Below are 16,220 nucleotides of genomic sequence, written 5' to 3'. Positions count from 1 at the left end.
GAGTTATCAGTGTCGTTTATCATTAAATTACATCAAATTGCTGTTTATACATATCTAAACCGCAATTTATCAAATAATCAGAATTATATATGTTAATTAAAAATCAGTCAATTTGATTTGCGAGCGTCAAATTTAAAATTAAAATTTTATTAAAGCGATATTTGTTGGAAAAATTAATAAATTTTAATTATATAGAAGATTGTTTTGTTACTCCTTTGGTTATTATTTTCAATTAGTCTCTCCTGCGAAGCTTATTTCGGAAGAAACTCTTTATTTTCTATTGCTAATTACTCGAGAACAATAGGTAGTTCGATACCTTCCTCGAGGAAAAATTGGTTCTGAATTAGTCGATGAAATTGTTATTAAAACACAATACGCTAAAAAGCCCGGATACTACCACAGATACAATCTTATTATCCTTATTATCTAACTATCTCGATTCAGGATTAATTGGACGGCGCGGGAAATGGGAACGATCCCTATTCTCTGTCGTATCCATCATTTCACAAAGATGAATTTATTTCGACAATTATTAAATTTTTCGAAAACGTAAACAGAGCCGGAGCCTTGGATATCCGTTGCGCTTGTTGAACGGTAAATTCCCGTTCCGCCTCGAGCTGAACGTATAGCGGACGTATGGCGGAGTTTAATTAAATGTTTACTTTACCTGCACCCGATTCGATCGATACCGCGGCAATTATATTTCCCATTTTTTTCATTTGGAATGAAAGCAACCAAAGGAGAGCGGTGAAAAGAGAAAATTTGTCCCACAAATCGAGAACTCGATACACATCTGCGTTATTGAAATTTTTAATAAAAGTAAAGTTTTGATGCGCTCTCGGCGACCAAACGCACGATTATACACGAATATTTATTTCTGTCACGTGTGTATATAAATATAACGGCCGACGTGAGTCGCCAGTTTAATTAATGTCCGATCAAAAGGGATCGTCAAGAATCAAGGCATCATCAAATAGAGTAGATAATTAATTCCAGGAAGCGTCCGTTCTCGTTTTTTACGCTCTCGCAATTTGTTCCCCTATCGTGTCGAGCACATTAACTCGGATCTTATCTCGCGATAGCTGGATGGTCGCCGGGGATAAAAGAAGATAAAAACAGTGTGTTTAACGGCATGGGAGCCCGGGGAGCCTCATCCGAGCGACTTCTTCGACAGCGGCGCGGTCGATGTTTAATTAGATAACTGTTAAAGAAACGATGACAGTATGGCGTTGCGTAAATTACGGGAGAAGCTGAATAAATGAAGGCGAGAGAGGGCGAGATAAGACGCGAAGGTAGTTACCCCTCCCCCCCCCCCCGAGCGGTCCCGCTAATGACGTTTCTCTTCTCCGTAGGATGTCACATCGCGTTCGAAATTAAGAGGAACTTTAATCGCATCCGCACGAACGCAAGGGGAAAGGCAAACTATTGTGCGCTTTATATACCTTACCTTTCCATTACCTTCGCGATACCATCGCCTTGTAAGCGATCTGGTAACCGTTGGCGTTCTCTTCGGGATTATTACAAATACATTATCTGTCTATTGTTCTTATTTAATGTACGCGATTGAATTTGATATGTCTCGTGTACCACGCGGAAAAATTGAAATAATGTTTATGATGGAATATTGATCGTGCTCTTTTACCGGGGTATCCTATCCTCATTGTGAAGTCTACTTGCCGTCTTCCTAGGCGATTCTAGATTTTCGAAACTACAAGTGGAGAAGGAAATGGGAGACAGGTAGAGATAGAGAGACATAGTGCACGTATGTGTGTGTGTGTGTGTGTTCGGAAACTTTAAAACTAGGAGAACCTCTCGTGATATCGCAAATTTTTCGAGGGACGTGCGACTTATTTAAAGTTTCTCCGCCAGGTTCGAACATAAAGCCGCCGTGATTTTATGCGTCCGCTTACTTTCTGCTCTTCTTCGCAGCAAAATTCTTCCATGCTGTATTCGTGAAATCGCCTCGATGAGGACGCGCTCGGAATAACAACGTCGATTAATTAATTAATACGATTATTGCAAATTTCGGATCATCATACCGCGATTAAATAAACTATGTTTTTGTTGAAAGAGTTCGCCGATCGGAAATTAGCTCGGGCAATATGACACGATTTAACCAGATACGACATGTTTGAAATCCATATAATTAGCACCGCCGCCGCTTTGGTATATTTCTAATCACACAAATATTTCTGACAAACATCAATTAATTATCGCCGTAATTCGCTCATGGGTTAATTACCTCATGTATCATTCGACGGCTTGCCCGAATAAACGATATTCGCTGTGAAAGCCTAGCAGCAATACACAGGCGGGATAAATATTTGTTCGAAAGCGAGTCGCGCGTAGGAGGGAAACAAAGCAGAATTGACCTAAAAAAATATTACATCAACGATTAATTCCTCCAGGTCTCTGCAACATTTCCGAGTTTTACGGCGCAAACAAAATAATATCAATTGTAATGACAATTACCGTCACATCAATATAATTATTCATGAAATAATATGATATCGCACAATAATAATAATGACACAATTTAAATTGCAACGTATCATCGTAATAACAATCGAACGGCGTTTCATAATTCGATGTTATCCTTGAGATGAGGTAAAACCGGGGAGGGTGAGGTGCGCGGGCGGAGGAAGGGATAGACGTTTGTGTGCCGCCGCATAATCAGGCAAGAAAAACCGATCCGACGTGCCTGGGCAAGAATATCTCGGCGGACGTTAAAAAATTCACGGGTTTCAATTTTCCAGAAACGTACGCGTTCGCGCTCGTGCACTCGTAATAAAGCCGGTATGCGCGCCGGCGCCGCCGGCCCCGGGCCCCGGCGTCGCGCCCTCTCGCCGGATATCTTCCGCCGTAAGATAGAAATTTATGCTAAGCGCACTTAGGTAGTTAATAACTTAATAATGAAGTTCGGGAGAAATTTGATCGTTTGCATATTTCGACGCGCGCGCCTTCGGACCGCGTCGGTATATTCCCCTCTAAATTAACCAAAATCTCGATGTACAGTAGTTTTCCCGGAGTAATGAGGAAACTTTTCGGCGCATTATCCGCGAGCGTGTAAATCCCAGCAGGAGTCCCGCCGAAAATTTAGAACCGGCGGTATAAAGTTAACGTTTATCGCGCAATTTCAAGAGACGTAATAACGCACGAATTGTGAAACGATTCCGGTATATACTGTTCGGCGATATATGAGCAGTGTCGCGGAGCCGACGTTACGTCTGTTCGATTAATTACAGATTTCGTTGCTTGAATTTTTCATGAACGTGTACTCTTACGCAGATATGTCGTCGAATCTCACAATTTTTTTATGTCGGAGTAGAATTTGTATTTCTGTTCAATTATGAATGCTCGAGCTTTTATTTTTTTTCTAGAGATCTGCATCTTACATAATCGTTTAGATCGGTAAATTTTATTTTGCGAATTAAAAAACCGTCATTTTTTCGGAATTACACTGAAATAATAAGTATAATATTATTAATTAATTAGCACTGACACGAATTGTTATTATTCGCATTGACGTTTGCTATTAATTTTAATCGTATTGTGAAATTAAGCGCGGGGCCGGCGCACGCGTTTATCGTGCAAACGTATATCCCACGCAAACGATAGATGTTTTTGTCGCGACGTACAAGAGGTAGGTATGTATGAACGCTCCCGGCGAGTATTCGCCATCGCGTAATCCAGCGCATTAATTCCGCGTTAAATGTAACAGCACGTATGTGCGACGTTGTCCACACATCATTTGATCACGAAATAACACACGTGCCGAAGAGAGAAGGGCACTTGAGTATCTATGGACGAATCAATAAACCACGCTGCATTTCTACCGCAGATATGCGCCGGGGGTAGATTGAGTGGCTCGATTTTAACATAGCCACGCGAAATAAAAATACCTACATTCGTATAATTGGACAGATGGAATAACTGTAACGCGCGGGGCCGTTGCGTTGGCGCATTTGATGTGTCATTAACCGGCGGTGTGTGTCTTCATTTTCGCCGCGAACGCGCGTAACCACCGATACGGATACGTTTAATTAATTATGAATTTTCACCCCGTGTAAGAAAATTCGAAATTTCGAGCGAGGCGAAATTACTGCAGTCGAAAGTATGCCGGGCGCGAATTAGGAACGCAAGCGATTTATTGCGGCAGTACAGTTTTGGCAGCGCGAAATTTTGTAATCGTATGCAAAAACTTAATTAACGAACGCGATTTAATTTTTATTAATTTTTTTAAATTACTCACGTTACTTTTGTGATTTCATTTCGAATATAATGGCAATCGCATATTCGTGTACATATGTTGCATACGAATTTTTTTTTTACCGTTTTAATATACCTCAGCGCAGACTGATGTGGTTTTTCGAAAAAGAAGAAAAATTGTCACGTAATTTCGTTAATGCGCGACGCGAGCAAGTCTCGTCGTAGGAATTCGCTGGACGTTGGCGTCCGAACGGAACGTTAACTTTTCCCGACGTTTTTGATAGCGCGTGACGTAATTTCAAATTCTCGCCAAAGCACGGAGATATATCGTCGTTATCTAACGTGGTTCCGCTTCATAGTGCGCGCCGTGTCGTAAGACGTGGCGTTATCTGCGACCATAACTTCCCATTAAACGTCACGCTGGATGCGTGCGCGCGGAGTCCTGCATTTTTTTTTCCTTCCCTTTCGCTTCCTCCGTGTCCCACCCATTTCTCGCCGTCCGAGGTCTCGCGCTTCCTTCCCTCCCCGCGGACAGTAACGATTTATGAACATATTTTCCGCGTATCACACGGCAAACTTGGCCGGAATCGATCCCCCCCGTATACGAGCAGCGGCGCGGATACCCAATATAGCGTCCCGCGATTTAATCTTCGATTTTACGCTATAATTGAATCTATATACGCGCCCGGCGCTTGTTTCTATTTCCAGAAATTCGAGGCTCCATGCCGCCTATAATAAATGAGAAGCTGGTGTACATGTCGGCTCGTCTGAAAGACACCGTCGTGATCCCCTGCGTGGCCTACGCCAACCCCACCCCGACTAACAGGTAAGGTTTTTTTTCCCCCTCCGATATAATTCAGTCGTACTTATTAACATTACTGTAGATTATTAAATTATTAATTTTATAGATTTAATATCGCTTATTAATATATAGATCAATAAATTACGTGTAATTCTCAATTAAATTAAATTTATATTATTAACGAAGCGTTATATACAGCGTATATGTAGTGGGACGGACGGGTCTTTCGCGTATATGCGTATGTACCGCGTACCGGATCTCCGGGTAGCGTACAGAAAGTTCATCCGGGCTATCAATTCCGCCCATAATTAGATTTTAAATCGCATTTTTCTCGCCGACCTCCTCGCGCATCTCGCTCCTCCTTTCTTATCCCCCTTCCTCGGGAAGAGGGGGACGGAAGAGGGGCACGCTTGCGTTACGCTCAGACACGCAATTAAACGGTAAGCAGGCGTTTACCCTCTGTACCGTACTCCGGCGATGATGTTAAGTAATCTGCATACAAAGTATACGGTACACTGCGCGCGCGAATTAAAGGCGATGCTTGAAGATTAACAGGGTTCGCTTCGCGAACGTCACACACGTCGCGAGATGCGAGATAGCGGTCACGAAATCCATATATAGCGCGACAGCCCGATGTGAATGGCAGTTAATAATGAAGAGCGACCGGTGACGTACACGATAAATATTGACGAGCCGATATTAGGGCGAAACTGTCGAGACACATAGACCGGATTTCCAATCGCGCTTCCGGTTTCGCAAGGATATATGAAGTTTAAAACCGACCATGGGCGAGAGTAAAGTCCAAAGTTCACGTGCCAAAAGAATCCAAGTTCATTCTTCATTGACTTTATTTAGACAGGAAACGCGTGGTATAACTTCTCTGTGAGAAGTATCGTTAATGCCGTTCGAAGAGGAATTAAAGAAGGCAGGAATATGTAGTTAATCGGATGAAAATTTATATAAAGAGCTTTTACCATTGTTACCATATAGAATCGAACTGTTCGACGGTCGAGATAAGGATAAAACTCATTATCTAAAATAATACGTGTAACAGAGAGTCAAACGCGTTCAACGGTGTTTTGCGCTATACGCTTTCGCGTTGTCGTGCCCGACAGCGCCGGGTGATGAGGAAATTGGAATCTTTGTGCAAACAGACGGAGCACGCGAGCCACGGTGCTCATTCGCTACTAGACGCGCGCGCGTGTCTCTATTTTCCTTATATTAATGCTAATTTTAAACATAGATCCGCGGACGGAATATTTCGCGCGATATGGAGCTCCACGCGCGCAGAAACGCCCACGCGGAGTTCATCGACATCGCGGACTTCCTATGGAAGGCCGGACCCGGGGCGAGAAGGTGAATCGAGGTGAACGAGAAAACAGTTACGGAACCGGAGGCGGGGGATTTTCTTCTTCTCCGCGCGCTCTGAGTATTAAATATTACGTTAACTCTCGCGAGAGATACCATCTCCTTCTCCCGCGCGTACCCGCTCGCGGATATATTACATTTATCCCACGAGAGGAGAAACGGCGGATGGGATAGGCAAGCGCGTTCGTCAGGACCGCGACTAACATCGACGCAACACCACCGGGGAAGCGACGAGAGGCTCTACGAAACTTGTTGCGTGGTGGGGGGGAGCGTGTTATTACGGCGGATTACGCGATTAGCAACTAGTTTGGTCCCATCATTGATGCCGCGAGCACCGTTGCAGAGGATCGGCGCGGTATAATCAAACTCGCATCGAATGGGGAAACACACGGTTATCGCCGTGTCGCGCGGCGAGACGCGTTTAAATAATTACGAGCGAACAGACGAGAAACAGGCGAGAGACGCTTAAGAATCATGCTCGCGAGAGCTAGCGCTGCCTCGGATTTCCCATTTCGCTTCATCCTCTCGCTTATAGATTTTGCAGGGAAATCCCTCCGCCTCTCTATATCTCTTTCTCTCTTTCTCTCTCTCTCACTCGATCTCTCGCGCGCCGAAAATGTAAAATGAAAATTTCAAACGTCGCCGGCAGAACATATCGACGGAACTTTGATCGTGAAAATTTGTAGAATCGACGCGGATAGAGCGACGCGATTCAGGTTGGTGTGTACACGCGTGCGTGTGTGTATACACGCGCGCGCGTGCGAGCCGCGTATAGAGCCGCCAATCTACGCGAGCGCGCGACGATAGTAGCCGGGGGGGATGAACGAAGATAGTCAGAAGATATATAGACGTCGGGAGGGCTGTATGGGTAGCGCAAACAAACCGACCGCTGATTACAGAGACTGCTTCTGACAGCCCATCAAATATTCCGCATTTACGTATACGTCGACGTCACTGAGTATTCCATGCTTGTGTTCATCAACCGCTCGCTTCCCCCTCACCCTGCCTTCTCCGGTCCTTCTCCGACCGCCCTCTTCTTCCACGTCGGCTCTCTTCTCCTCCTCCTCTTCTAGTCGTCTCTTCCGCAGGTTGATTTAGTCGACGGAAGAGAGTCGGAGAGGGGGGGAGGAGGAAAGCTAGAGAAGCTGAAGATAGGGATAAGGGATATAGAATGGGAAAGAGGAAGATGGAACGAAAGGAAGAGAGAGAGAGAGAGATAGAGAAGAAGAGGAGAAAGCTAAACAGGTGGAGAAGACAAGAGGATGGAGAAGACGAAGACAGAGAGAGGAAGAGAGTTTGAGGGTTCGTCGCGACGCGGCGGCTTCCATCTCTCCGGGTTCCCTCGCACTCGAGCATCTCCGTATCCCATCTCCTACCCTCGCCAATTTCCCTTCGTAAATTCGATTATCTATAGGTATACTCCTCATCCCTGTGGCTCCACTTCTGCCTCGCTGCCAACGCGGCCGCCATCTCTGCTCCCATCCTCTTCGGCCTCTTCCTCACCGTCATCATCCTCGTCCTCGTCGTCGTTGGCCTTCCATGTTCTCTCCCGGATGCGGAGTAAGCAAGACCCGGGACACTACGCTTTAGCGAATTTCTAAACCACGTGGGGCCGATCATCGTGTAAAAGCGAGAGAGAAGGAGAGAAAGGAAGAGGCTAAATCAAGAGGAGTTATTCTGCGCGCGCTGGAGGGACGAGGCCGGAGCTAATGGCGCGTTACGAGCAATCGCGGAAAGATGAACTGGCTCCATTCGGTCTCGATAAACTTCCCAAAGGGCGATAAGGGATCTCGAATTGGGATCGATTTGGATATTGGCGGTATTCGGATAACGGTATTCGATAACGGGGTATAATCTAATTTAATTAGGCTAATTTATTTGACACATTAAAAAATGAGGTTATACATGTTAATCGTTTCCAGGTGAAGACTTTATATCGTTAAAGAGCGACGTTTTTATCCTTTATTTCTTTCAACTTGTTTAATTGAAATACAACAAATTTAATTAGAATATTTATTCGAATTTGAATTTCATTTTTATGTAATATTTAAAAGCAAGTTTTTACATTATTAAAGAAACAACGTATTTTTAACTCATTTAATTAGAGCGCGGAGCGCATATGTTTGAAACATATTCGCGTTATATTAAAAATTCATGTCAATCTGGTTATACAAATACATATGCAAGTTCGTTAAATGGTCGACGCGAGCAGATTCAGATCGCAAAAATGGCGGCAGCTTGAAATTTTCATTAGTGACTTCGTTGCGGCACTGACATCGTATCGACGGGATTGATAAGATAATAGGATGGAAAATGTCCTCGTCAAGATTTTATATACTTTCGTCGGAGCGCGTGAGCTTAGCCTATATATAAAATCCATCTCTCGCGCGTATAAACTCAATGGTATATATACATACTATACATAATGTGCAAATAAGGAATCTCTTCAATATCGCTTAATGCCGCGTAATTAATCGTAAAAAAATAGACTATTTCGTCCAGATCGACACGTTCTTGCGCGGACGTCGGTGCGCATTTCGCGTCGTACTGACCACCGATAAGGTCAAAGGTCGCGCGTGCTCGCCAAGGATCGATTTTGGATTATCTTGTTTGCCGAGGCTGGCTTAAATCAAGACAGCCGGGCACTCCGAATTTTCAATTAAGACGAACACCGAGAGCCGGCGAAGTTATGCGTGATCTCGTTTCGTGAAATTCGCGGAGGATCGATCCGCAACGGCGGAGCCGTTGCGCTATATACTCGCGTATAGTTATGCAATAGCAGCGTTACAGCGCGCGCCTCGGCCGGAAATCCTCGCGTTATCCCGAAAAGCGAGAGACAAAGGCGTTTGAATTCAGATCGGTCGATTCGTAAAAAGAAAAAGAAGAAAAGAAAAAAACTTTGCGCTGTTGCTTTAACGCGACGCGCGCTCGCGATCGTCTGAATACTCTGAATAAATCGGCGGCGACCGAATATCATTAAAATACATGTTCTTCGGAAAGTGAACGTTTTGAATGCGTGCCAGGGCGTATCTCGTCGCGTCGTACAACACACGTGTATACACAAGCAGAAATACGGGAATATAGCCGCGCGCGATATACATGGACGTACAATAGCGGGGAAATGCATTCGGTCTTTCCCGATGAAACAATAGTTATTTTGTGGTAAGCGTGTGCGGCGGGGAGATACGGTTTCGGACAGGCAACGCGCGCGTACGATATTATACGTACGTACGTACGTATTATACATATATGGACGTGTAACGCAACGTTTTCGAGATCTCGTCGGTTAGGTAACTACAATAATAACATCGTCGCTTTGACGAGCGCGGGAAATGGTAATTTGCATACGCATTCTGTTGAGAACGCGTACACGTGAGCCGCGGAACACGATGCAAATGCAGAGTTTCTGCGAATGTCTGCCTACATCGTCGATGCTTTCACTGCGGGGCGGCGCGGCCGTCCGATAATGACGGGGTCCTTGGAATTGGATTCGAAATCGAAATATAACTATATATATCTATACGGAGAATCCTGTTTCTGTTTTCTCTCGCGCAGATGGTACTACAACAGGAATCAGAGGGAGGAACCGATCGAGGAGTCGTCGGGCCATTACGTGGTGCGTGACGGCTCCTTGATCATCCAGAGCGTCGCGGAGAACGACGCCGGCTCCTACATGTGCACCGCCAGCAATTCCGAAGGCAGCGAAACTTTGGAGATCAGATTAACGGTGTCTGCACCGTTGAGCGTTCACGTACAGCCAACGATACAGACGGTCGATCTGGGGAAATCCGCCTATCTGGTAATCAATCATTATCGACACCGATTTATTTGGAAATAAATAAAGAGCCTGTCAACCCCCCGACACGTATAATCACGTAGGGACAAGTTGGACAGGGTAAACGGAAAAATAATATTTCGAGAAATCTAACACCGCGAAGAGCGAAAAAGATAAATTAATACTGTAGAGCCGAATATATATATCTGTACCTTAGAGCTAGAAAATCGTATCTCCACTTTTTGTCAAAATGAAGTTAATATCATTTTTCAATATGACAGGAGCTTAAATTGTATAATGATAAAGCGTCCTAAATGTCTATTCTTACTAGTTCGTAAGTTTAGAAGAAAACGTTTATTAAAAATTTTTATAGTGCCTAAATTTTTAAACCAGCTACAGCGCGTTGAAATTGGCAGTTGAAATTACTTTATTAAAAACTCAATATTTTTCAAGCTGCTGCATTTTATATCTAAAAAAAATAAACCATTTCTCTCTTTAAAACTTTAAACCGTATTTTCTCTAAATAATAATAGAAATATGATTCTTTATCTCTAAGATACAGACATATCTATACTCGAAAACATTATTTTGAAGGCCACTTTAGACAATCTGTGATTTGCGTCAGATTTCAAGATATAGAATTCTATTTACAATTTTTATGCCGTGCATTTCAATACATTTATTATATATCCTTATAGTCTGATTCTTCAACTGTCTCTCCTATTATAGATAGATCAATAACAGAACGTCTGAAGTCTTTACACATTCTAAGTTTAAGGATGCAAAAAACAGGCGACAGATCGCTTACAAATATCGAGCACTTCGATTACTGTTATATGAATATTTACCGCGGCGTTTTCAGTCGTCTGTAAATACCGTAAAGCGCTGTCGATGACGCGGGAAATGAATCTGTACGTGCCGGAAATTAATGCCGGTCGTGGTGCCGGGGGTGTGTGATTCGAATACATTTTCAGGAATATAGAGATCTGATTTTTCTCAAGAAGCTCCACGCCTTTGCGGATTCGAGACGCGACGGTATTCTTCCTCGTTTTTCCGCGGGCGCGCGAGCGCGCCGAGTCCCCCTTTCTTGATTCTCATCAGTTTCTTCCGTCTAAACTCCTTTGCAGACGTGCACCGCAAGTGGATTTCCGCAAGCGGCACTCTATTGGCTGAAGGACGGTCAGCCATTGAGAACGGGCGCCCGAGTAAGGACGGTCTCCAGCGAGCGCATTTCCGTGACGTCGGTCGCGAGGGAGGACCGCGGCATGTACCAGTGCTTCGTGCGGAACGAGTACGAAATGGCTCAAGGAATTGCGGAATTGCGCTTAGGGGGTAAGGCATTCTGGACTTCGCGTTCCGGATGTACAATAGTATACGTCGCGTCGCGACGCCTTATCGTTTGGAAAGCCAAGTCCCATAGTCGTCGTGCCATCACTCGAAAACTCTAAAATCTTGAAATTATCACGAGAGGAACTATCTCGGTATCGAACTAAATATTAATTAACATTCCCATTTTATGACTGAATTGTACACCAAAATTTAGGTAGCAAATCAATTCGAATTTCAAATAGTGTACAATTACCGTTAGAATGGTCGAGGCATTTTCAACGATTTTTAATTATTTATCCCCTCAGTGAATCGCGAGTATTTTTATTCCGATAACACATTTTGTACATAGTATATTTAATTACAGCAAGCATTTATATTTTATAACGCTACAATTATTCGATTCGGGTGAAAGAAGGCCCCTTAATTGTTTGCCAAACGACCGGCGAATGTTTCACTGTTGGTTAATATCGGTTGGTAGAACTCATACATTCCATTCCATGGCTCGCGTGCCATTTTATCGTAACGCATTCTCCATCGGGAGGCGGCCACGACTTCCCTGCAGGCTACGTGCCATTTTTGCGGGAAAGTGCCCTCATCGCTCTTCCGATTGTGCTTTACGGAGCGTGCTCCCATCTGTGGAACGATAATCGCGGTCTCGGTTTCGATTAACTCCGGTTGGGTTTCGTTTGCAGCAGCAGCAGCAGCAACATAAAAATCGCCAAATCGCATTACCTAACTTTAACAATTGTTTCTTATTACCTAATCTAGTCAGCACCCTGATTCTTATTACTTTATTTTAGAATTATGTAAGTTGTATATTTTAATAAAATAATTAAGGACCTCTCAATAATAATAAGAAACATAAAAGAAATTGACAATATGAGAGTCGACGCGGTATAATTAGTGCGTAATGTCAAAAGACAGATGTATTTGCATATTACAAGTTTCCGGACGTTTCGGCTCTTCTTCGAGCCATCCTCAGCGGTAAATCGGTTATAACCTCAGTAGTAAATCTATATTAAATAGGAATATTCAGCGATAAATTAGGTCGACCTTCGCTATCGCCATCGCGCAATCGAGAATCGTTGCTTAATAGCGGATAGAAACGCATTTAACAATCTCTCGCTCGTGCATTTATTACGGGGGAAAAAAAAAAGAGAATTCGAACGAGCGATCGCGTGTTTGGCGAACTTAATCAGAAACTTGGTTTGCCCGCGGTTTGAAAATGTTGGTTAACGGCTGCGGAACTCGCGGAACATGTGCGGAGGAGGGAAACGCCGCCGCTGCCTGTTTGCGCAGCGCGTTCCCTTCGTATAACGTATTTTCCATCGGCCGGTCGTTTCGCCGCGGGATACGTGCCATTTTTGTACGAAAATGGCCTCGTTTGCTCTCTAGCTCTCTCCCCCGTTCGCAAACCCGCCCGATATGAGACCTCCACCGTCGGGCGCATCAATGTCCGATGGACAACCGCACGACTCGCGAATTTGCCCCGGGAATATAATAAAAGCGATTTACGATAGGTTTCGCCGATAACGTCGCGACCAAGCATCGAACGGATCACATGGGGTAACATATGACACGCGGAACACATCCAGTAACTTAGAGCGCGGTGTGTTTCATGTATAAAAAAAAAACTCTGAAATATATATTTCCCCTGGAATTTTTCGTGAAAAAAGACCGAAGCGTAATTTGGACGTGGCGCATCTAAATTTACGCTTATTAATATCTAAATTACGTGTTAATTGCTGTTGTATGAAATTACATTACATTAATAATTACGTAGAGGCTATACTGTTGTTAATTAAATGTTTAACAACGTATTTTGCATTTGTATCGGTAAACAGTGTTATTTTCAATTAGATTTCGAAATATAACTCCAACGCTGGTCTTCCCAGCTTTTAAGTTTTTATTTTATGCCATTTTCATTTCGCGAGAATATTGCCGCTGGCAAGGGAAAGCGTGCTGAGTTTCGTGCCGTTCTTACGAGCGATTTGTACATTTCTGGGGAAGTTCGTACGGGCTTTCGCGGCCATTAACCTTTATACGGCCGACATTTGGTAACTTTTATGACCTTTGAAAGTTTAAATTTTCTTTCAAAATCGCTTATAGCCTTGCGCTCGGCTGCCTCGTTCTCTCGTCGGAAACAAGCGTACCGATCTCCGGACGCGCCGTGTATACAGTTTGTTTCTTCCTCCGTCGTAATCCGAGTTCAGATATCACGCGCGAGCTAAATTACTACTTTCCTTCTACCCTCTTATCCCTTAGTTTTCTCTTAGCTCTCGAGTAATTTTACCACTGAATTTCTCACTTCGGACCAAAAAAGCGTCCAATAAAGTAGTATTCTATTAGATCTAAGTTTTCAGACACGTTAAATCGAAACTGACCGGAAATTCGGTACGAGATAATTTATATGTATCGACATTCAGTAAACCTTATTTACTAAATAGTTCAGAAAAGATGGTTGATCTATCGTCAAAAATTGACGCGGCGCGGCACACCCACCAGGAAATCTCTCTCTTTTTAACGTGGCGGAGAAATACTTAATCGTCGCGAGGAATAGTTGTGCGCTAACGTCTGCATTACATCAGCAAAATGTCACGTAATCGCGCTATCCGTAGTAACGAAGCCCGTCGTCCCAGTTACGAGCGACGCCGGATAGAAAATTAGTAATTTACGTCGTCCAAGTTCGGAGCCGGGCGCCTATTACCTTGTCATTAGGATTCTTCCCGTCTCCATGATTTCTAAGCTGTAGAGGTATAGAGTGTACATTAGGTCGGGATCGCCCGCAGCACGATAGGATAGTTAGTACCTACTACCACTACCCCCTTCGGATTTGCATACGCTAACGAGATTTCTGCGGTTTTGCCGATGCTTTGCATGCTAGCCGCGCGCGATTTCGCGAAGCGAAGCGACGCGACGCGACCGACTACGTCTATTTATTATGCGTCATAGATACGTCCGGGGGATGAAAACCCAGGTTCCGCGGGAACATCTCGGCGAATTTGCGAATTTTACCGGCGGCGCGGCGGTTCCTGCCCCCGGGTGGAATTATGCGAACGTGATATCTTGTCTGTTACGATTTTAATGGCGTTCTCTCCCGTGCCGCGCCGGACGAGATTTACTTTGCCAAGCCCGCACTTGGGGAAACGCGAGGCAGTGCCTCGGAAGAATATATCGCTCATGCAAATCACGCTTTATCGTGTCGTTCCTTCAAAATGCTCATTGGCATTTCGCATAAACTTCAATGTGAGGTACGACTTCGTTGCGCGTACACTGCCGAAAGTTTCGTTGCCAACGAGCGCGTAACCGTTTTCCGGGTTTCGGCACGGTAACATTTCCTGAAATTTAGAGAAAACAAGCAGCGGCGCGGTGCCAACTAATATTAATTAGAGCGCAAGTAAAACATATTAATCTTCATAATTATGCGTCTCGGAAAAACATCCCTTTTTTAACATCATATTATTTCGGAGATTATACAGAGAGCGTAACAAGAACTCCATTATATGCGGAGAAAAAAATCCCAGAGATACATTATTCGCAAAATTGTACCCGATGTGCAGTAATATGCTATTTAATCGTTTATTGAGATAATGGAAAATGCGATTGATGTTTCTCCTTGCTTGTAACTCTTACAGATATACGTAGAGTGAAATTGTGCTTTAATGCCGTCGAGGTTTTATTCAGTCCTTGTTTATGCAACGAGAGAAATTTTTGCCGCAATAACGTATATCATGATATTCGCGCGTTAAAGCGTGCCGCGATCTTAAACATTAATTTACGGTTTTTGCGGAACGTAAGATTTCTTCTTTTTCTGCGCGCGCACGCGCGCGCGCCAAGAAAGCCGGAACAGCGAGACGGAATAATCAGTCGGCCTAATTGTTAATTTACTAATGGCGCTCCCCCGCGCAGTCTTTTAATTATACACAGGCAAACTGCGAGCCTGATATTTGCTCCGGCGAGTTTTCAACTTTTAACTATATCGAGTTAATCCGCGCTAAATAAATCCGCGCGACTTTTTTTCGCACGTTTCTCCGATAGAAATTATAATGAGGATGAGGATATGAACAAAGGGGGGGGGGAAAGAATGTTGCATCTCCTTGTGCAAATTATACGCGACTCTCGTTTTGTTGGCATTCCCGTTGCAAAGAAGCGCATGTGCACAGAAATATCGTTCTTATCATAAATATTCATCGATATCGATATCAATAACGCCGACGGCGATGAAGGGATTCTCTTTGCGGATGAATACGAAAACTTCGGTAAAGTTGACGTTATCTCACGGCCGGTATTATAAACGCGCGAAGTTTACGAATTTATCATCGCGTCATTTTGGAAAACCGACGAAACTTTTAGCGGGGCGCGTGTGCCGCTAAAAACGGCGCTTTATCTATTTATTTTGTTCACATACCGGACCTCGCAATCTGTCATAATACAATTTTTATCATTGTTACGAACTAATCGTTTAACGGTATTGCGCTTTCGATATTATTGATAAGGCATCGTTCACTAGTCACGTGGCTTTTCGTCTTTATTTAGACGATTTGTAGATCTCCGCGAAATCGACGCGATATTGCGACGACAATTGGCATAGTTTTTTATTTGGATTATTTTTAAATGGCTTTCACGATAGCCGACGAGAGATATCGTCAGGTCGCGAACTTAAATTCGTGATGGTTCGCTTTCACGTTGGACAATCGATTTGGACGTACGAATAAAAAAGAGGGGCAAAAAAAGCGT

General features: G+C 43.9%; 1 protein-coding gene across 5 annotated transcripts in view; it reads left to right on the top strand.

Moving 5' to 3' along the window:
- LOC139817965 (cell adhesion molecule Dscam2) overlaps positions 1-16,220 on the top strand; it is a 77,660-nt gene that overhangs the window by 29,002 nt on the left and 32,438 nt on the right. For all 5 annotated transcript variants that reach the window (XM_071786312.1, XM_071786313.1, XM_071786314.1 and 2 more), the window contains exons 6-8: positions 4,918-5,035; positions 9,935-10,178; positions 11,282-11,486. In XM_071786312.1, coding sequence (XP_071642413.1) covers positions 4,918-5,035; positions 9,935-10,178; positions 11,282-11,486 — 567 coding nt within the window. The remainder of the gene's footprint in view (positions 1-4,917; positions 5,036-9,934; positions 10,179-11,281; positions 11,487-16,220) is intronic.

The sequence above is a fragment of the Temnothorax longispinosus genome, chromosome 8 (genome assembly GCF_030848805.1).
Source record: "Temnothorax longispinosus isolate EJ_2023e chromosome 8, Tlon_JGU_v1, whole genome shotgun sequence".
NCBI lineage: Eukaryota > Metazoa > Arthropoda > Insecta > Hymenoptera > Formicidae > Temnothorax > Temnothorax longispinosus.
Note: the sequence above shows the minus strand (reverse complement) of the source record. Positions and strands in the feature narration are given on the sequence as shown.